Here is a 22,037-nt window from a genome sequence, read left to right as displayed (position 1 = left end):
AAATGAAGAAGAAACCAACAAGCCAACAATGGAGGCTAAGGCTCCAAATAAACTTGGCAGAATACATCATTGCCCAAAATCATATTAGAAGGAAAATGAGATTACAAGTATATAAATGGTAATACAGCAAAAAGACTAAACTACCCTAGTCAAGTAAATAAAACTACCATTCTACCCTTCAACAATAAGATAAATAGAAACTATCTATTTTTACTAACATTTGAATCATCAACTTTGAATATACATCGAAAGTTGTCAATTTTACAATTAGTGCTAAAAATGTCACTTTTGGATGTTAAATGTTCAAGTCACCCCTAGATACCTTTTTCTCAGCATTTTAATGCTAAAAAATGCTTGCATTTAATGCTCATTAAAGCCATGGTGTGATGTTTTGAGTTGTGTATAAAAAATCATAAGATATATGTATAATACATTGGCTAATATGAATTGTTAGACAAAAAAGAAAAATCAAATGAATGTATAAATCGATTTTCATACACAATAAAAATCCCTACTTTCTTCACATATTTTTCCATTCCAACAATAAGAAAAAAGTATTAGTGGATTCATTTTCCATTTTGAGAGGTGGTCATTTTAAAATTGTTTATGTTTTTATCTTATGATATATTATTTTTGAATTGTTAAATACAATATGGTCATAAGTATTTAAAATTTTCCAAATTATTATTCATTAATTCGGTTTGGTTCTTGAAATCTCTTTGAATAGAGATATCATTATTCTCCACAAAATATTGTGAATGATTCTCTATTTAATGAAGCATTGGGTAGATTATTTGGAAATATTTTGTCATTTTGGTAGTGGAGAATTAACGACCTTACTTAATGTTATGAATAATATCGTTCAATCACACTTAAATGTTATGAATAATTTCTTCCAATCACACTTGTCAATTTCGACAGTTCAATTGTCGAAACAAAATGTCGAACTTGACATTTTTGAAATGTCTAGATAGACATTTCAACTGTCGATTTCACCTGTTTCTTATTGTTCAAATTTAAATATTTGGATGTGTCATCTTCATGCTATTATGTGTCAACATATTGATTGTACAAATGCTTATCATTGCAATCACAACTTTTCAAGTATGAGTAATAATTTGAAATTCGTCATGTCGAATGGGGACAATTTGTTCATGTAGATGACGAATGTAAGTAGAAAGGTAGAGTTGGACATGGTTCGAACCCGAATTTTCAAATATTTAGTAAGTAAAACTGTCATATCAAAATATAATTATGAAACTGTTCGGGTTCGGTTTCATTTGATTTCTGGGTTCTATATTATAATTAATTTTTTAAATATTTACAAAGCTACATTTATTCAACTATTGACATAATCAATCTTAGTTCTTATAAAATAACATATTCCAATCTTATGGTCTTTTGCGTCTCTATTTGATGAGTTATTAATAGATTTGATTATTAAAATCATATGAAGAGGAAGATAGTGAACTCACAATAATAAAGAAAAGCGCAATCAAGCTTCAATTTGATTTCTCCAAAACAATAGAAAACGGCACTATGGTAGAATAACAAATTTCGATAAAACTTAGGTCAATTTGATTAAGTTGAGTTTGGACTAAAAATTAGAAATAGAAAAATCATACTTTTGGGTTTGGGCTAAATTAATTAGTTAGCAAATTTATTTAGAAAAATAATTTAACTTATTTAAGATAAATAAATTAGAAAAATTAGAAAGATTCGATTCTTATTTGATTATTTGGTTCTTGATCTAGAACCGAAAACCAAGCAAAATCGTCAGTTTTCGATTCAAATACCCGTTCAGTATTAAACTTAAAAAGAACCGCTCAATTCTATTTACCTTGGATAGGGTTTGGTTTGGTTCGATTTAAGAGTTTTGTCGTGCCCTATGGAGAGGCAAAACCATTTCAATCCTAGTTCGAAGTACTATCACCCTAGCAAGACTTGAGTTACGATTGATGGAGAGACTTGGTATTCTTGATCCCCATACTCAAATTAAATTGGAATTTAGAGTCCTGAACATGAACAAACCTTCAATTATAAAAGTAGTGTACAATCTTCATGATTCAAAAATTCAATAATGTGCACATGTGATCTGTAAATTTTTGCTATAGCACACATTGACATGCTACAAAGTTCTGTAATTTCCGAGCACATATTGGGAAGATTAAATAATCCTAATTCAATAGTTATGTATGTGACGTAGAACGTAGTTAGGTATGAAAATCAGTCACAACAAAGCAGTTAATTAGAAAAAAGTAGTTGCAGGCATTAGTCACGTAAAAAATTTACATGCAAAGTAGTTAATTAGATAAAATATTTTATTAGCCGTCGACAGTTCAACTGTTGATCCTAACAAATTGTCTTAGTAATTCTTGATAATTGCTTGCAAAGTAGTAAATTTGACTACAAATCTAGATGGAGACACAACATTATGTACATACGTTACCACGTGAATCCCCGACAAAAATTAGAAAACATAAATATAGCCGGTAACCTAAGCATTAGTTTCAAAATTACAAATTCAACTATATTACCATCAAATTCCCCTAGAAGTAAATAAAGTTTAAGTGGAGGTTATACCAAAATGAAAGAAAGCACATCACTAGGAGAAACAGTAAAAAAAAATTAGAGTAGAAAACTACACAAAAAAAATTATCACGCCCACCTGCTCAATGTGAAATTGTGGATGGACCAAAGTCAAAGAAAAATGCCTCATCTCTAGTTCAAAAAATCATATCATTAACATTAAAGAATGCAATTCATAATGTTAGAAAGTCATTGAATCAAGTAAAATAAAGCACCCCATTCTTACATTTATTAAATTGCATTTTGTCAAAAAATAGTACTAAATTTATTCAATACCCAAATTTTTTTAAGCAGATACAAATTAATAAAAAAGTGTTACATTATTACATTTGAATTCAATCTTTATGGGAATTTCCTTAATAGTTGCCTAGGTTTTATTTCTTTAAAATTCTAATCTGTTGTAAATTTCTTGCTAAATTCCTTAGCGAATTTCTCAAGTATAGTTTTGATGTATTTCATATTACTATGCTGCGAAATGTGCACGTGCAGCCAATCCTCTTCTAACAAAAGAAACTTGAAATTCACCTGCAAATATCAATAACAAGAAGAAATAACAAAGGTCAGATAATATTGATGTGTCGTACATTTAATTCACAACCCACGTAGAAGAGCAATTGAACTAAATTTGGCATATGAACAAAATTGTCGATACAAAAGTATTAACTATCGGGAATTTTAGAACACAATTGTCAAGAACTGTGTTTATCGCGACAGACGTCTCCATAATTGTTGAGATTGAACAAAGAGCACAAATAGTTGTGGCAATGCCGGCTTGGCCCTTAATCTCACGAGCTCGTGGCTCGTTGAAGCTTGGGCTCGGCTCGTTGATTTTGGGCGAGCTCCGCTTGGCTCACGAGCTCATGGCTTGTGGGCTCTCATTTTTTTAAGAGAAAAACACAAATAAATGAAATAATGTAATGAAAACACTTTAAAAAAATAAAAATTTTAAAAAAATACAAATAATTTAATGAAGACACTTTTTTATTTTTTTTATTTATATCATATTGTAATATTTTTTATAAAATATAAAGTATTCATATAATGAAGACGAATTATTTTTTCAAATAAATTTACAAAAAATATTTTTTTTTATTTCATGCTAAAGTAGATAAAATGTAAACCCTCCTTCCTTTATCCGGGCTTGGGACTGGCTACATCAATTTTAAGTAGGCGGAGTTAAAAATTGTACACGAACAACTTGTTGTAACGTGTACAATTTTTTAAAGAAAATTAAATTTAAATATTAAAAAATAAAGAAATTTTGATTAATATAATTAAATCAAATATCACTTACCTAACGACATGCAATTTCAGCGTATTTATCTTGTAGCCGAAAATGAGCGTCCTGTCAATGCTTCACATACATTAACGCTTCCAAAACATCTTTTTTCAGTCGGCTCCTGCCATCGGTCAAAACCCTTTTACCTGTGCTAAAAGCAAACTCCGAAGCAACAATACTAACTGGAGGTATCAGTATATCTTTCGCAATTGCAGAAACAATTGGCCAACGTCTTTCATACTTTCGTCAGAATTCAATTACTTCTTCTGAATTTTTTTTAATTGTTCTGTCTGTTGGCATATTATGATTGAAGTAATCAATTAATTCGGCAGGCATCGTATTTTGAGTTTCGACCGATGTTTGATGAGATGCAAATGTAGACGACATGGTACTAGATGAACACATTGCAGTTGCATCATATCTAAATATATTAATGCTTTGAAATAAATTCATTATTTCGGTATCATCTTCTTCAATTTCAACCGAAAGAGTAGGTGCAGAGGGTACCCGACCAACATTCGCATCCATTCTTTCTGCATATAAATCATACATTCCACATAATTTTTGCTCTAAATTCTTATAGGTGATAGGTGTATCAAATATTAAAAAACTTTATTGACTTAATTAATTACGTATTTAGTTCCCGTAATATTATATCGGGGATCTATTGGGGATGCTAAAAGAAATAATATAGGCAGTTCTTCCCAATATTTTCTAAACTTTAATTTCATAGTAATTATAATTTCACTAAAAGAATGATCATTTTTATATTTATGGAATGTTCTTGCAATTATATAAATGCGTTCAAGCACCATACAATTTGTGGGATAATAAACGCCAAATAAGATCTTTGTAGTCTCATAAAAAGATGTCAAAAATCCTTTAACTTTCAAAGTTAAAATCCAATCGGATTCATTTAACATATCATCGTCATCACTTCTAACGTGTCTATTGTTATAAAAGTCAATTATTAAATTTTCGAAATATTCACATGACTTTAATGGCAAGTAAGTAAAGTTCCATATATGTCTTACGTCGCTAACAAATGTTTTAGCAGTCGTCACCCCTAATTCGGCACAAAAATCTTCAAATGCTTGTTTTCTACAAGGAGAGATCGTAATATATACTAATGCATTCCTAATCTTTTGAAATTCATCATTTATATGTTTTAAGTTATCTTGCACAATTAAATTCAAGATATGACACACACAACGAATATGAAACAAATACCCACCAAAATCAGGTTGAAGTGTCCTGCACAATTTATCGACGACTACCTTATTACCACTAGCATTATCAAAAGTAAAAGATCAAATTTTAGTCTCGCAATTATATTCTCTAATAATACTGATAATAGCATTATATATATTATTAACATTGTGAGGAAGTTCAATAATTTTAAAAATAATAATTTTATTATGCATGCACCGAAGTGGTCTATATAGTGTGCGGTTGCAGCTATATATAATATTTGATTAACTCATTCCCATATATCATAAGTTAAAGATATAACACACTCATATTGTTGCACATCCATAATTAATTGTTATTTTGAATTATTGAAATATTGTATTGTATCGGCACGAAGAGGGTTTCGACTTACTCCAATATACCTTGGTTGCAGATATTCTTTTACGAACGAGACGAAGTGTTAGTTGTCTACAATAGCTAGAGGCAACTCAGTAGTTGCAACAAATTTCACCATTCCGGTTCGATTATTGTCCTCCGAATAGACCCAAGTGGATAGGGGTGAAGTCGTAGAACCGACGCCTGGACTGTCAAATTGCAATTGTGTTTGACCAGTTGGAAGAAGTCCATGTCTGACCGCACATGCTTTGTAATGGTGGTTGAAATGGGTGGTACCAATTCTTTTTTATCATGTCAATCTTTGTTGGCAGTATTTACATACTGTTTTAGATTCTACAAGGTCATCGATGACTTTCTCGTTAAAATCCACTTAAAGTGATCCCAACATTTTGCTTGTTTTTGCCCTTTCGCTTTCCCCTTGCATCTAGGATGTTTAATTCGGTATCTTCGTCATCATGTTTCACTTCGGGAACGTTAATATTATCCAAATCAATTGGATTGTTGCTTCCCTGACCGTGAATGTGAATATCTTCACGTATGAGTATGTCATTTAGACCGACAAATTCATTTGGAAATTGACTTTGCAGCGTTCTAGGCGATTTTCCATGATGCGGCCTACATCCCGTATCGAATAAGCTTTCAACAAATGAACGTTGGTCCATTTGTTTGATTGTTTATAATGAAATCCAAATATAATAACTAGAAAATATAAATGTAGTGAGATTGTGATAATTGAGAATTTGATGAATTGAAATTATAACTAATAAATTGTAAAAATTGAATCGATATTGTATATTTTGCAGCGCAAGAGAATAAAAACTCGATAAGAGAGTTGACAGAGTTGAGACTTGAGAGAGTTGAAGTAGTGATTGAGTAATTGATATAAAAAAAAGGGGGGGGGGAGTTAAGAAATATTTATAGTAGAAGGGAAAAAAATAAAAAATAAATAAATTTCAGTGACCGTTTGGTCACTGAAAAGTATTTATAGTAGAAGGGAAAAAAATAAAAAATAAATAAATTTCAGTGACCGTTTGGTCACTGAAACTTTTCAGTGACCAAAATTTTCACTTTTTTTAAAAAGCGACCATTTTGGTCACTTAATTATAACGAGCTGCTCGTGGGCTCATATTTAACTCGGCTTTCCTCTCGGCAAGGCCCGCTTGGCTCACGCTTGGGCTCGTGATTTTACGAGCCCGAGCCGCCCACGAGCCCTATTTCGACGAACCCGATTCTGCCCTTTTGACATGCCTAAGCACAAATGTTCCGTATCTATTCTGCAGAAAGTAAATAGTAGTTCTATTCTAACTAAAACATCTTACCGTTCCTTAATGGAAACTTCTATTCATTTATTTTTCATAAAATTGGACAAATAAATCTCCCAAAATCTTATAAACATACTTATTTACCCGTTCTTCTCATAAAAAAAACATGTCAGGAGGTGGTCCACAGTAGTTGAAGAACAGAGGTTATTAGTAGGAATATATATACTTTATCAATATGAAATAAAAAATATTTAAAAGGAGTCACTTGAAAAAATAAAATAAAAACTTATTTTAAGTAAACTTGCTTAAAAAATAAAATAAAATAAAAACTTATTTGAAAAATGTTACTTAGAAAAAAAATTAATTAATTGAAAAAAATTATTTTTATTTTTTATATATGATGCAAAATTACCCCTTTTAAAATTAGTGAAAATTGTGAAAAGAAGTTGAAAATCATGATGAAATATTATATAAAATTGGATAATTATGGTGAAATAAAATTAAATATAATTTGCTATTTGTATACGGGCGTGTTAAACGTCCATGGACACTCTCCTTACATGAGATGAGACCGCATCCAATTAAAAAAAAAAAAAAGCGCAGCCCCCCTGTGAGGAGAGTGACACGCCTGTGTGCATTTAGCACAAATCAAATAAAATTGGGTGGTCATGGTAATATTAAACATAAAATAGAGGAGTGATGATGAAATAAAATTAAATTAGATGATCTTGATGACACTAAACATAAAATTATGGATTATTAATGAATTCAACTCTAAACCAAACATATATAGATCGACCTGTGGTCGAACAATTGAACGTGAAAACAACCTCCCGTCGAATATACTAGTGTCAGGCCCTCAGGAAACATCTCCAAGTGGCAAAAGGGTGGGTGGAGAAATCCAGCTTTGCTTGAGGCTACCTTGTCAAGAGTTCGAATCCTGAAATATGGATTTGGCTCTTGAGTAAGTGTAAGTATACAAGCAACCTTCCACCCTGTATCCTTGGAGGCATAACCTGCGATTTACCTTCCTCACGATGCTCCAAGGCAGGAACGGTGGGGAACCCTTGACATTGGGGTTTAATCTTTTTTTTACTAGTGTCAGTACATGATGAGTTCCAATTTTGCATTTACACGAAAAAAAATCTCTATCCAAAAATAGTAGTTTGTGATGCTGTTACGAAATTTCCAGAAAAATAAACAAATTTTTTTTTTCTCGCAGCTACTTGACAGCCACCCAGACCAAACTGTACCCATCTTGGAGCTTTCCCTCTTTCTTCAAGAGATTAATCTCTTTCTCTACGCATATTTTTAAATATTTTTATTGTGTTTAAGAAGCCGTGGAATTTCGTTTTCTTTGTGATGTGTTACGAACTTCCGGTTTGCAAGAAATGTATTGCTTGTAACTACTCTGTCTAGTGACATTTCAACTATAAATCTCTATTTTTCTACCCAATTTGTTTTCGTTAAGTATGAGTTTCATATTCATTTCTTAGTGGTTGAGATTTATAATAAGGTTCTTGATCTTGGATTTGTGGGGTACCTGCAAAATGAGGAATTGGAGATGCGTTTTTTCTATGGTTGTTTATTTCGCATTTTGTTTTAGTATTGAAGCTTACAAGTTTCAGAGAACTCAACAAACGGAGAGAATCTCAGGTAAGAAAAAATTGGTATTTACTCTTTCATTATGTTTGTTTCGAATGGTTGATATTTTATATTATTATTTAGTTTGGCTAAAATTTTAGTGGTTTATCTTGGGTACACTGTTGATTTGGAAAAATAGGGATTTGGTATTTTGTGATTTCAGAAAGGTTTGAGATGGGAATGCAAGTTAGGTTTCGGTTGTGTTGTGGGAAGTTGCAAGGATTGACTGTATATTGTTAAAATTCGGCTGGTCCTATAAATGAATTGAGAAAATTGGATGTTGTATTTCTCTTTGTTGAAGTTTAGAGTCTAGTATTTATATGTTAACTATAAGCATTAATGATGGTTTGCTTTGATTAGATTAGTTGTTAGTGTTCTCTCCATTTGGATGAACTTCTGCCAAGATCAAGCATCAATAATATATTATATTTGAACGAAATACTGCAAACTCCGTATCCATGTTCCTCTGTTAGAGGTACCATAGTATATTACTCGATGATTCCTTTTCCTTGATCGTGCCGTTCAGGTACTCTTAGTGTGATGTAATTTCCGGTACAATCTTTACTACATATAAAGAGACAATTCCTTCATTAAGCTGTATGTTGTGATGAAGTTTAGGATCTAATATTCATATGTTAACTAGAAGCTGTAATGATGGTTTGCTTTGATGGTTGTTAGTGTTCTTTCAACTTGGACAGACATCTGCCAAGATCAAGCATCATTGATCCATTCTATTTGAATGAAATACTGCAAACTACCTATCCATGTTCCTCTGTTAGAGGTACCATTATATATTACTCAGATGATTTTTTTATTGATCGTGCCATCTAGTACTCTGTCTTAAGTGTGATATAATTTCCGGTACAATCTCTACCACATAATAAAGAGACTTCATTAAGTAGTAAAATGATTTTTTTAAGCTGACCCCAACGAACCACGGAATATTGACATTTCAACTCCAGTTGCAAAACTCTAGCAAGAAAAGGTGATTTATGATACCTGTGGAAATAGCAGAACCTTCTGTGGGCTTATCCACATTTTCTTGAAGGGATAGAGGGTGTGTTTGAGCCACATTTTTTTTGAAGAATGTATTTTGAAATAGTAGATTTATGGAGAATTTGTGGTTAAAAAAAGGAAAAGTTTTTTATTTGCGTGTAATATTATTTTAATAAAGATCATGTGGTTGAAAAGAAGGTAGCGGAAAATGTATTTTGGGAAAAATAAGAATCAAACACCCCCTGAATTTGCAGTTTAGGTAAATTCAATACATCATTGGTTGGAAGTATTAACATCTATGCACCTGAATAGGATGCTGAATATACCACTACCTGCTGCTGATAGTTCTGGCTTTCTCTTTAACCTGAACTTTTGTATTGAGATATTTTAGGATAAGGTCTGGGGTAGGTCAAAGTTACTTTTATGTTTTAACCCTTATTTGGGCTCCATTTTACTGAGGTTTTGGGAAAAATGTATTTTGGAATAGTAATATTTCGGAGAATGTGTGGTTAAAAAGAAGGAAAGGTCTTGGGTTTACATGTAATATTATTTTATTGAAAAGTATGAGATTGAGAAGAAGAAAGAGAAAAATGTTCAAAATTAAAATGGAGCCCAAATAAGGGCTTAGTAGGTAAATGCATATAAAATTGGTTTTTGTGTTCTAATGTAAGACGGATAGTAGGAAGAATTGAGATTTATCTTCTGTTGTCTGGAATATAAAGAATAGGACTTCATTTGAAAGAAATGAAATATTTTATCCTGTTGTATCGTACCGAGTGGAATTTGTCAAAGAAGAGAAAATACTAGCTATTTTTGGCAACTGGCAGTAAACAACTATTTTTCAGTCCGGAGGTCTTCAGCTGAGAAATTGTAGACATGTTTGAAAATGGTGTTTCATGTGCCTGGGGCCAAAAGTTCGGCAATCTTGGAAGTTTTGGCAGCAAGTTGTATTTTAGGTTCCCAGGAAGGAGAGAAATATTGTAGTGAAAGATTGGTTTTATGTAGTTAGGTGACTTATTTTGAAGTTGATTATGTATCTTATGATGCTTAGTAGAGTTAAGAGTGAAAGAACTTCCTGCCTGCCAATTTGAAGATGTTGAATGGACGCCTTGGCTGTTAACCTTGTGGTTACTTGAGCTACCAGACAAGCCATTTGTGGGTTGAACCTAACCTTGAATGGATGTTGAGAAGCAGCGATAAATTAAGGCCATGTGACTCCAACTATCTTGAATCAATATAAGTTGTTGAGGCTTCAATCAGCATCAGAGATAAACTTCTTTTTTTCTCAACATATATTGGTGTCACTGCTGGGAGCTACAGAGGTGCAAGGTTTTTAATCAATATTGGGTATTTATATGGTGTAATAGTATAATTGTTAAATAAAAGCACATAAAGCTGACATATTGTCTGGTTTAGTTAAGTTATAGCGCCTATTTGAGTCCCATTTTTTGCCCAAAATGCATTTTGGAATAGTATTTTGTTGGAGAATGTGTGGTTAAAAAATAAGGAAGAATTTTGGTGTGTATAATATTATTTTATTGAAAAATGTATGAATGAAAATAAGAGAAAGAAAAATGTATTATGGAAATAATGGGTACCGAACAAGGGCTTTTCATGTCTGCATTCTCTGCCCTCATTGTTATTAGAAGTTCACGCTGGTGAATCTCTCTGTTTAAAAATTAAAAATTAAGCATTACTTTACCCAAACAGCCATTGCAGCAAAAAACAGTGCAGAGCCTTCTGAGTGGCCTTTCCAAAGGCTGTTCATCTGTGGGCCATGAATTTAAGCACATTTAGTTGGGAGGATTGAATAGTTATAGCTAATAAACAGCATTAAGGAATAAAACGAAGCTAAAATTTGTTCATTATAATGTCAATTTCTATCGAGTACTGCATATCAAGTATGCTCTTGGTGCATTATTCAATTCATGTGAACTGAAACTAATAAACAAAAAATAAGTCGCTGAATGAAAAAACACCATTTTTGCTGAAGGTGAGTTGTGAGGGACCATGGTTGAAACATGCTTTGGGGTACATGGATACGCTACTGTAGGACTATTCTAATTTATTTCCTGTTATGCATTCTAATTTATTTTTCAGAAGAATTAATAAACTCTCTACTTTTGGTCTTAAACTCTAGCATCTTAAACTATAGCATCTCATGACATGCTTGGATGACTGCTCGATATGATTGAGTCTCTGCTTTATCTTGACTTTGTTCATTCTGTTTAGTCCCCTTGGAAAATAGTTTTATCTTGCTTACTAAGCACATGTTTTGATGGCGAAAATTATTTTCAATCACATTCACATAATAAAATATTTTGTACGTAAAAATCAAACTTTTCCTTATTTTTTAACCACTTATTCTCCTAAAAATCACTATTAAAAACATTGTTTTTTCAAATAATGACCATTAAACAGGGGCTAAGTTGAATCTGTTCGGTGATAAGATTAGTTTTCCTAATATGTTGTTTGACTTTCAAAACTACTAATATTCATACCTACATTAGAACGTGCTAAATTTTATAATTTTCCCAATATATCAAATGGTTTAACTTTGAAACATAATTTTCCAATTATAGAGGGAATCCCTTAGATATAATGCAAAACGGATTTTGTTTTATCCAGATGCTTGTAGTTATGTCAATTCATTAAGTTTATAATTTTGTATGGTATCTTTGCTAGTGTACAGTATGAGTAAACAATGTGACACACAAGTCTTAATTGAATTTACACCATGTCAATTGATAAACTTTGCTTTTTAGATTTTCTAACTATGATGTCATTTGATATGCCTATACTTTGAAATTTTAGGTAGTGCTGGCGATGTCTTAGAAGATGATCCAGTTGGAAGGTTAAAAGTTTTCGTATATGAGCTTCCCAGCAAATACAACAAAAAAATTCTGCAAAAGGACCCACGATGCCTCACTCATATGTTTGCTGCTGAGATTTACATGCATCGCTTCCTTTTATCTAGCCCCGTCAGAACGCTTAATCCCGAGGAAGCAGATTGGTTCTATACACCTGTGTATACAACTTGTGACCTGACACCAAATGGTCTCCCTTTACCATTCAAATCACCTCGTATGATGAGGAGTGCTATACAGCTTATTTCTTCCAATTGGCCTTACTGGAATAGAACTGAAGGGGCTGATCACTTCTTCATTGTGCCTCACGATTTTGGTGCATGCTTTCACTATCAAGTAAGAAATTTGACTGTCTATATCACCCATAATACAAAATCTCCGAATGCACATATGAAGTACATATAATTTCCTCAATACTGCAGGTGGTAGAAACAATAGTGTGTGTAAGAGTAAATTGTAGTCTTTTATATATTTTTACTATTCTCATTGCAGGAAGAAAAAGCCATTGAAAGAGGAATTCTTACCCTGCTCCAGCGTGCTACCTTGGTTCAAACTTTTGGACAACGTAACCATTTTTGCTTAAAGGATGGCTCCATTACAATTCCTCCATATGCTCCTCCGCAGAAAATGCAATCCCATTTAATCCCGCCTAGCACTCCTCGGTCCATCTTTGTTTACTTCCGTGGTTTGTTTTATGACGTGGGAAACGACCCAGAAGGTGGCTATTACGCAAGGTATACAATTAGACCTGCACCTACAGATGTTCAAATGATTTTGCAAACAAAGTCGAATAGAGTTAGATTAAACATATTGACCTTACATATTGGAAAAGTCTGAAGTCTAAAATTTACTTTTTTTTCAAATTTTACAGGGGTGCACGAGCTTCGGTATGGGAGAACTTTAAGAACAATCCTCTATTTGACATCTCAACAGAGCACCCAAGTACCTACTATGAAGACATGCAAAGAGCTGTTTTTTGTTTGTGTCCACTTGGATGGGCTCCATGGAGTCCAAGATTGGTAGAAGCTGTCATTTTTGGTTGCATTCCGGTTATCATAGCAGACGATATTGTGTTGCCATTTGCTGATGCAATTCCATGGGAAGATATAGGGGTGTTTGTACCTGAGAAGGATGTTCCTAAGTTGGATACGATTCTCACTTCAATTCCGATTGACGAAATATTGAGGAAGCAGAGATTACTTGGCAACCCTTCGATGAAGCAGGCAATGTTATTCCCGCAACCTGTGCAGCCGAGGGACGCTTTTCATCAGATTCTGAACGGACTTGCTCGTAAGTTGCCACATGATAAGAGTGTGTATCTGAAACCGGGTGAGACGATCCTTAACTGGACAGCTGGTCCAGTTGGTGACCTCAAACCTTGGTAGGGGGGTGATTTTTGAGATGTTTGATCTTGCTGCTGGCTCGGTCCTGAGCTCATGCTGAATTGGAAGTGTTGATCGAGAAGGATTAGTTCATGTATATAGTTCAAGGGGACAGGTGATTTGAAACCTGATCGACATCTGATGTGTGATTTTGACTTGCATATTTCTATCCTTTTGCTGATATTGGGTTTGTTATAGTGAAGAAAATGATCTTCGTTTATTTGTAATTTGCAAACTGTGAAAAGAGAGTTCAAATTATCATGCTATTCTGCCATTAGTGTTTATTTCTTTCTTGGTCATGTGGTTTGATTTGTGATATTTTCTGGCCTGTGCCCAGTAACCCGTCGTGGTCCACGCTTGCGGTCTTCTGTTTGTCCTGGCATTTTTCTGTAAGAGTCGACTTTCTTTACGCCATAGTTGAAACGATAATTTTAACTTGTTTATTATTTTGAAGAAGCAAAGTCGACGGAATAAATTATATATAAAGCATCAACGATTACTGGATAATTATCGTACGAACATAATACAGCTATTATACAAACTTCAAATTTCGTGATAACAAGGCTTAATTTCTCCACTCATTCTTCTTCATGATCAAATTTTCATTTTCAGAATAGGAAGGATCAAGAAGTCGTCTAAACGGTCGGTCATTTCTCCTGTCGAATATATACCAACCACAATGCTCTAGAATAACTGGATTCTAACAAACCTCGTACTATTCTAGTTTAAGATGTCATAAAAAAAAAACACAATTCCTGTACAAATATTGTGGCAAGTATGGATAGGAGAATGGACAAAGTGGATATCTAAGGTATATAAAGACGATGATAAATTTATATATAGCGAACATCTGGGAAGCAATAACGAACCCTCCATTCTTCTCTCTATGCACTGAAAGAAGTTTTCAAAGGAGATAATATATCATAAAAACTAGAGGCAGGAGCAGGTTTGAACTCATATGGACCTCCCTTTCCACCCCAAACCTGTAATAAGAGGAAAAGTGGGGAAGAAGTTGTTTACTGTTACAAAAGGATTGTAAATATTCTCAAGAAAATCTGCAATTGTTCAAATAAACTATATAATATTTCATATTTAAAAAGAAAACAGATAAAGTAAGTCATCAGCACTAACTTGATTTCCATCGTCATCATAGCCTCTATCCCATGTATGTATCTCATTGTTTTTCAAGACGGCAAGTTCTGAGGTACTGTAAGAGGCACCATTCTGCAATACGTAAAACATGAATCTTCAGTAGAGAATAAAATAATACACCATTTTACGTGGTATCATGAAGAAAAATACCAACGCTACAGTTATGGCTATGTTTAACAAGATAGATACTGGAGGAAATATTGACAAGAGAGCAGCAACTGGGTCGAGAGGCATACCCATGTATTAGGAAATCCATCTGATGGAGTTGAACCTTCATATAAACAGCGCTTCCCTCTTTCACAGCGTTTCATATAAATGGTGGTCAAATGCTCAGAAATGTCCTGCATACGAAAGTTGCCGAAATTAACGCTTGAACAATGTCTGAGGTACCATGCATTATCAACAGAAATATAGTATATGGCCTTGGCCAACAGTTTTTGCAGTTATATTCAAATGCTGCCCATGAAACACAACTGAAAGTACTAGAAGATGAAATAAATCTGTCACTTGTGATCTCAGATAATAAAATTTCACCAAGCTGGGTAAGAAACATCAAGTACCTGGACCATCACCAGATCTCCTTACCTTCTCATACCAAATGGCCATTTTAACCCAACAGAACAAGGTCAAAATAAATTAAAAGAAAACAGAAAAATGAATAAGCAAGCCATCCAATTCAGGGGCAAAAAAAAAGAAAGAAAAAGAAAAGGAAAAAAAGAAAGAAGAAAATGGAACCAGGAACAATGAATATATTATAAAAATTTCTGCCCAATATTCCAAATTAGTAAACACGGAACAGATCTTTGGGAGGCAGCCGCTCTTTTTAAATTATAGACCTATGTTGCCTGAGATAAAAGAATTTATATAATTGCTGTAATTAAAGAAGAAATTCATAAAATTTATTATTTCATAGCTGTTATTGTCTATAGAAGAGACTCTAATCATATGACTGTGTCGTCTTTATATTTTTTGTACTCCATGTACTATTATGCAATCACATTTCCAATTTCTGAAACACAGGTCTGGTTTTTGGAACTTAAAAATATCATACAGATCGTAAGGAGGAAATATCATTATTCTATTTTTTCAGTAACATGTTTTCATGAAACACCTATAGTGACAGCATAAAGTAAAAAGGTTTATCAGCTTAAGAATTTGTTAGGATTAACATGAAACAATGAAAACTTTGAAAAGAGATACGATCCAAATTTTAATTAAATGAATTTATATGTTGTGTCTTAAGAACTGGATTTCTCTCTCCCTCTCAGATCAAAGAAATACTCAATTCAACACCTCCCCTAGCTTCCTTCCAAACTAAAGAGAAATGCAGAAAGGAAAAAAAATTCTTCGTATTTGATTTTCGTATTAACAGATAACTGATCTCAAACAACATGATGAGGTGAACAATGGTTATATCCAATTGTAATGTCAATCAAGTTGTCAAAGATGCAATCTTCAAATTCAAATTAAAAAGGGCCAGCGAAAATAAACATTTGACTAAATGCATTTATAATAGCACTGCAACTGAAAGCTTACTCCAATAACTTCTTCAGGCCGTGGCTGCTGGTCCTTGGGACGATCACAAAAATTCTTGTATTCCTCTACATCCCTGATTGCATATGTACTAACCTGCCACCAAGCAGGAGTTAAATTGTTAAAATCTTGTATTAGGCTTTAGGGAGACAAACAAATTCCATCATAATCTTCAAAAGATATTAGGTTCGGTCAGGCACCACCATAACTAGGAGCAAGTTTGGCTAAGCTTAAAAATTTTACCTGTCACGCACACATATTATGTTTCTAATGGACTTCATTATTCTTGCTTCAAGCTTACAGAAGCCTCTTTATTTGGATATCTAGGTATAGGATAAAGTTGAAAATTAGTTACTTATTTAACAATAAGCTCAGAGTTACTTCCAAAATAAAGTAACTTCTTCTATAAAATTAAGAAAATAATAATATATCAAACATGTTTTCCAACAGAATTTACTTCAAAATAACTTTTACATTTTTTTAAGCTTCTTAACATGCTCTAGATAAAAGAAACACTGTATATGCATAATTTGATTGGAAGTGTTGCAATAGTTGGTTGATGGAAAAAAGTAGTATAACGTAAGCTAGTAGATATTTTGAGGCAAAGGTAATAGCAGTTGCTATGCCAACATAGAAGCCCCACCGGTGTACCGGTGATCACAGTCAATAACAACACAGGAAACCATCCTTTTACGAGATTCGAATTTGATCTACTTGCATTACCTTTATTTTCTGTCTGATTTTCCAAGATACCCATCCCACCCAGGTAAATACCAATAAGGCAACCATCCAAATAAGCATGTGCGGGTTACATTTTCTTTAACTAAAAAGTTACTTTTCAAAAGTCAAATATTAGTTTAACTCCACATTTCGTACAAAACAACAAGTATTACCCATTTATCCCCCATTAATTTCTTGAAAAGTAACATTTAAGCAAAATAAAATGAAATCTCAAAAGAGGCTAAATAAATACAACCAACTAAAAGCCTAATTCCTAATTAACTTCCATTTGATGTAATGCGACTAATGAGAAGAACAAACCACTGTACACAACCAAAACTTTTAACACCACTGACATATAGCCATGAAAAAAATCAAATAAAAATTTATTTTCCAGCTTATTAGTAGGTCATATATCTTCCAATTGGAACCTGCTATAAATTTTTGCATGCATGCATCAGAATACAATGCAATACTAGGCGTACAAGTAACAGGGTCAGGGAGAGAGGTATTGAGGATGGTTAATATAAAAGTAGCAATTTCGAAAATAAGCATAAAACAAACCTCAACATCACACTTCATCTCCTTTGGACAAGGCTTTACCATGAAAAATCTCTGCATATAGATGGCTATTAGAATTTTAAATAAGTTGAAGAATAGCTGACAAATACAAGACAAATAATAATCAATGTGAACAATACAAAATTTTGTCATTTAGTATGAAACATAGAAATATAAGACTGAAGAAGAGAAAAACAATTGAGAAAGTGAGAAGCTGCCTTTCCATTTCCAGACCAAGAAAACGAAGAATGATAGAGCACTCACTAAAATCAAAATCCAAACAGAGCATTACAGGTTGATGTTAATAAGTTATAAGTTACACCTATTGCATGGGGTGGGGCAAATGATAGAATTTGAATGTACCTGCCGAAATGGCTTAAGAGGAGTTCTCCAGAATGCCTGCCCACATGAGAAGTCCATAAAAAGCTCAATCTTTTGCAGTGCAAAGTAAATTGATGGAAAAAAGAAAACTTATTTCAGATAGTTACTCAAAATCTGACCTGTTCAAAATACAAAACCCTGGAACCATCTACCATCTCTGCTGCTGGGCAAGAAAGCCATCTAGAGAAAAAGATAAAATAAGAACATAAATTCCACAAGTTCTGAACCAAAAAGACTAAGGATGTGTCATGGCTCACTCAACTCACCATACAACTACTCAACCATTACAAATGCATTCTAGAATGTTCCATATCTTTCTCTATAAATTGAGCACATGAAGGAATGAAAAGCATGTTGAAGATTAGTAGTTTGGTGAAAACCAAATTTCCTCTCCCTTACTCTCTCTCTATAAATCTCTGTTCTGCTTCTTCTTCTCTTTCAATACTATTTATCTAATCTCGTTCTTCTGATTTTCTGCATTTTCCCTTCCCCTTTCTGTTTACATTTCATTATTTTATTGTAATTTCATTTCAATTAATAGAATTACAGCTTGGGTAATTGATTCCCATCTGATTACTTCAATTGAGTGTTGATTTTAAGTTGAATTTAGTCAGTTTTGGTAGAAGTGGAGCTCCAAACAAATGGTATCAGAACAGCTACAGACCTCGGGTGCCTCTCGATTGGATAGCAAAATAAAAGAAATCAATCAGAAGCATGATCTACTGATTTCAATGATGACTGAAATTATTGAGGCTAAATCAATCTCCAAAGATCAGTCCAACCATTACCTAGAAATAGCCAGGTCTTCTGCAATGCAAATGGACGATTCAGATTCTAAACTGGAAGGGAACTGGGTTCCTGTTCTGAACCGGAAGAGAAACTGGTAAAGCAGGTTAGTGCTTCCAATTTGAACAAAGACAGCAATTTAGTTGTTGTAGTTATCAAGCGTGTTGTTGAGATGGAAACTATTGTGGAGAGTAGTTTTGAGAAGTTCGAATCTGATTTTTGGCATTGAGAAGGATGAAGAAAACTTCAGTGCAGAGAACGCATTAGTTTCAGATACTGATCATAAACAATTGAATGGCACTGTTACTGATATGGATAAAACTATAGGACGAAGTAGGGAAAGTGGGTGTTGAGTGTGAAAGCTCGCAACGTCTGTTATCAATTTTTTCAATGAACATCCTCTCATCAAGTTCGGATAGTGCAGTCCCTCGAACAATCAAACACCAGCTTTCATGCAAAGATGAAATTGAAGAGAGGACAAGCCCTCGCAAGGCCATTTGTCTCTCATCAGTTCCAAATGAAATTAGAGAGAGGAAGAGCTCTCTGAAACTCAGTCAGCAACTGAGGATCCTTTGTAAACTTGAGTACAGAAAATTAATTTTAATACATAGTTACTTTGGAAGGCAAAACTTGGTAGGTATAACCTTGAATGGCACAACTGAGATTTTAAGTATGAAAGATGCCCTGATGATATTTTTGGAGGCTAACATTTGGAGCAAAACATGGGAAGCACTTTTGTTATGAGACAGATCGATGCCAATATTTTGACCGGGGTTTTGAGAAGACTCATCTCTATTTTTATCACTTTTGTCGGGATGGAAGTCATCAGTTCAAGGGTACATATTTGAACACGATCGGAACTTACCTACATGTGTTGATTGTCAAATTTCCAGAAAAAGGCATGTGTGGCACCTACAAGGAACGCATTCTTGTTGATCTAAGACATGTCCATTTCTTTCTATACAAAGATGAGTGCAAAAGGAAGAAGAAAAACCCAGTGAATGCAGAGGAAAAAGCAATGTGATCTAAAATGTTACTTCGTACGTTTTCAGTCTTTGCACCCTTGTAGTGAGGATGAATCTTATATTTTGTCTAGTAGAAAGATTAGTGAAGCAATGTCCTTATTTACACACATATACATAGTCTTGACGATAGAAAAAATACATGGCCAGATTTTCCATGATCCCGTTGAAGATTATAAAGCTTCAAGTTGGACTTTCTTGGCTGTTGGTGGAAAATGCTAGAATTAAAGACGGATTTCTTGTGCTAGAGGTTGATATTGGTAGGCTTTCAACTCCTATATTCTAAAGAAACCAAGAAAATCAGATGAATGAGGCATATGCCACCTTGCACTTGCTTAATAATTTAAGGGGAAGGGATGTCATGGCTCACTCAACTCACCATACAACTACTCAACCATTACAAATGCATTCTAGAATGATCCATATCCTTCTCTATAAATTGAGCATGTGAAGGAATAATAAGCATGTTGAAGACTAGTAGCTTGGTGAAAACCGAATTTCCCCACCCTTTCTCTGTATCTCTAAATCTCTGTTCTTCTTCTTCTTTTTCATTTCTATGAGTCTGTTACTCTCCTTCTATTTCTCTAATCTGGTTCTTCTATTTTCTGCATTTTCCCTGCCCCTTCTGTTTACATTTCACTATTTTATTGTAATTTCATTTCAATTAATAGAATTACAGCTTCAGTTATTGATTCCCAGCTGATTGCTTCAATTAAGTGTTGATTTTAATTTGAATTTAGTTAGTTTTGGTTGAAGTTGAGCTCCAACCACAACAAGATGACATGGGATTCCTTAACTCATTAGTTCACATTCACAAAGTATTAGTCTATTAGACAAACAACATTTCAAAAGAAGTCATGCTGCACTTAGCAGTACAGAATTGAAGCTACATAATTGTAACAGGAAATTATTAGTGCCAACTTGATGCTGCCATATATTGAATCAATAAATTTTAAACCATGGAGCTTCAATAAATTGACTGAAATATAAATTTCTCAATATCAGAAGGAAAATAAACAACCTTAAACATCATCCTTTGTTGGACAAATCAACATAAAAGGTACGATGCAGCTCATTATTTGTTCTTTTCATAACAATCAATTAGTTAATTGCTGATGTTGTGGTTGCACTTAGTATTATTATTGCTACTACTAAATGAATTATGCATTTACACATAGAAGAGCAGAAACCATTTAACAGTAATATTCAGGATTGGAAAACGAAATTACCTTAAATTGAAGTAATTATCCGGGTCTCTCGACGCTTGCTCCCTTGAAAACTAACAATGAGCCAATAATTCCACTGATCAAAAACTAAAATTACTCCTCAAATTACGTAAAATTGTAAAAAATAATAGTGCAACTGCGAAAGGTAAGTAACCTTTTCACCGGCGAGTGACTCAGCAACGATGCGCGTGTGGTCCCAGCGCGTGGTGGACTTCGTCATTCGCTTCAGCCACAACGCACCGCCAACTAGCACCAGAGTTTTCAGCACCACTCCCCGGGCCCTGCTCCACCCGTTTGTACCCGAGTCCGAACCCGAAACTGAGCCTGTGCACATGCTGTTGCTGGACTCAAGTATCACAAAATTTCAAAACTCACCATCCAATTTGACAAAATGATTGTGTTGTTGATAATAAATTGTTGTTTTTCAGCTGGAATTCGATAAAAGGGGCAAATTTTCAGCTCCTTCTGGCCACCACTTGCTCTTCGACCATTTAAATTCTCGAATTTAACCCATCAGGCAGCCGAAGTCCAATTGTCGGCCCAATCAATAGGCGTTAAAAGAGTGGAAATTACAGGAACTATGACATTCAATTTCATAAATTATAGGTTTACTATTTTAAAAATAAGATATTTTGTTTATTAACTGATATATATATATATATATATATAGTTAGGGTTAATTATATGAATAGGCACTGGCTTTGCCTTATATTACTACTTAGTCACTGAACTTAAAAATATAACTCAATGGTCACTGAACTTCGCCAGGTGTTATTAATTTATAACCGAACTTTAAAATGTATCTCAATGATCATCGAACTTTGCACCGTGTTACCCATTCGCTACTCAAAATTGAGTGACGGATGGGTAACACGGTGCAAAGTTCGATGACCATTGAGACACATTTTAAAGTTCGATTATAAATTAGTAACACCTGGCGAAGTTCAGTGACCATTCAGTTATATTTTTAAGTTCAGCGACTAAGTAGTAACATAGGACAAAGTTCAATGACTATTAAAATATATTTTTAAATTAAATTATTAAGCCCAT

At 33.7% G+C, this 22,037-nt stretch overlaps 2 protein-coding genes across 2 annotated transcripts; one reads left to right on the top strand and one right to left on the bottom strand.

The window, feature by feature from the left end:
- Window positions 1-7,899: 7,899 nt before the first annotated feature.
- LOC111372336 (probable beta-1,4-xylosyltransferase IRX10L) lies at window positions 7,900-13,894 on the top strand. Its single transcript, XM_022994626.1, has 4 exons — window positions 7,900-8,373; window positions 12,172-12,560; window positions 12,717-12,958; window positions 13,096-13,894. The coding sequence occupies exons 1-4, from the start codon at window positions 8,268-8,270 to the stop codon at window positions 13,607-13,609; spliced, it is 1,251 nt and encodes a 416-aa protein (XP_022850394.1). The 5' UTR covers window positions 7,900-8,267; the 3' UTR covers window positions 13,610-13,894.
- A 260-nt stretch (window positions 13,895-14,154) lies between these two features.
- LOC111372337 (chromophore lyase CRL, chloroplastic) lies at window positions 14,155-21,576 on the bottom strand. The gene is made up of 9 exons (XM_022994627.1): window positions 21,142-21,576; window positions 20,991-21,040; window positions 18,073-18,133; window positions 17,936-17,971; window positions 17,576-17,626; window positions 16,295-16,387; window positions 14,995-15,099; window positions 14,738-14,830; window positions 14,155-14,589 (listed from the first exon to the last, which is right to left on the bottom strand). Exons 1-9 carry the CDS (start codon window positions 21,319-21,321, stop codon window positions 14,491-14,493), a joined length of 768 nt encoding a protein of 255 aa, XP_022850395.1. The 5' UTR covers window positions 21,322-21,576; the 3' UTR covers window positions 14,155-14,490.
- Between the last annotated feature and the right edge of the window lie 461 nt (window positions 21,577-22,037).

The sequence above is a fragment of the Olea europaea genome, chromosome 23 (assembly GCF_002742605.1).
Source record: "Olea europaea var. sylvestris chromosome 23, O_europaea_v1, whole genome shotgun sequence".
Taxonomy (NCBI): domain Eukaryota; kingdom Viridiplantae; phylum Streptophyta; class Magnoliopsida; order Lamiales; family Oleaceae; genus Olea; species Olea europaea.
This window is presented reverse-complemented; position numbering and strand designations above follow the sequence as displayed.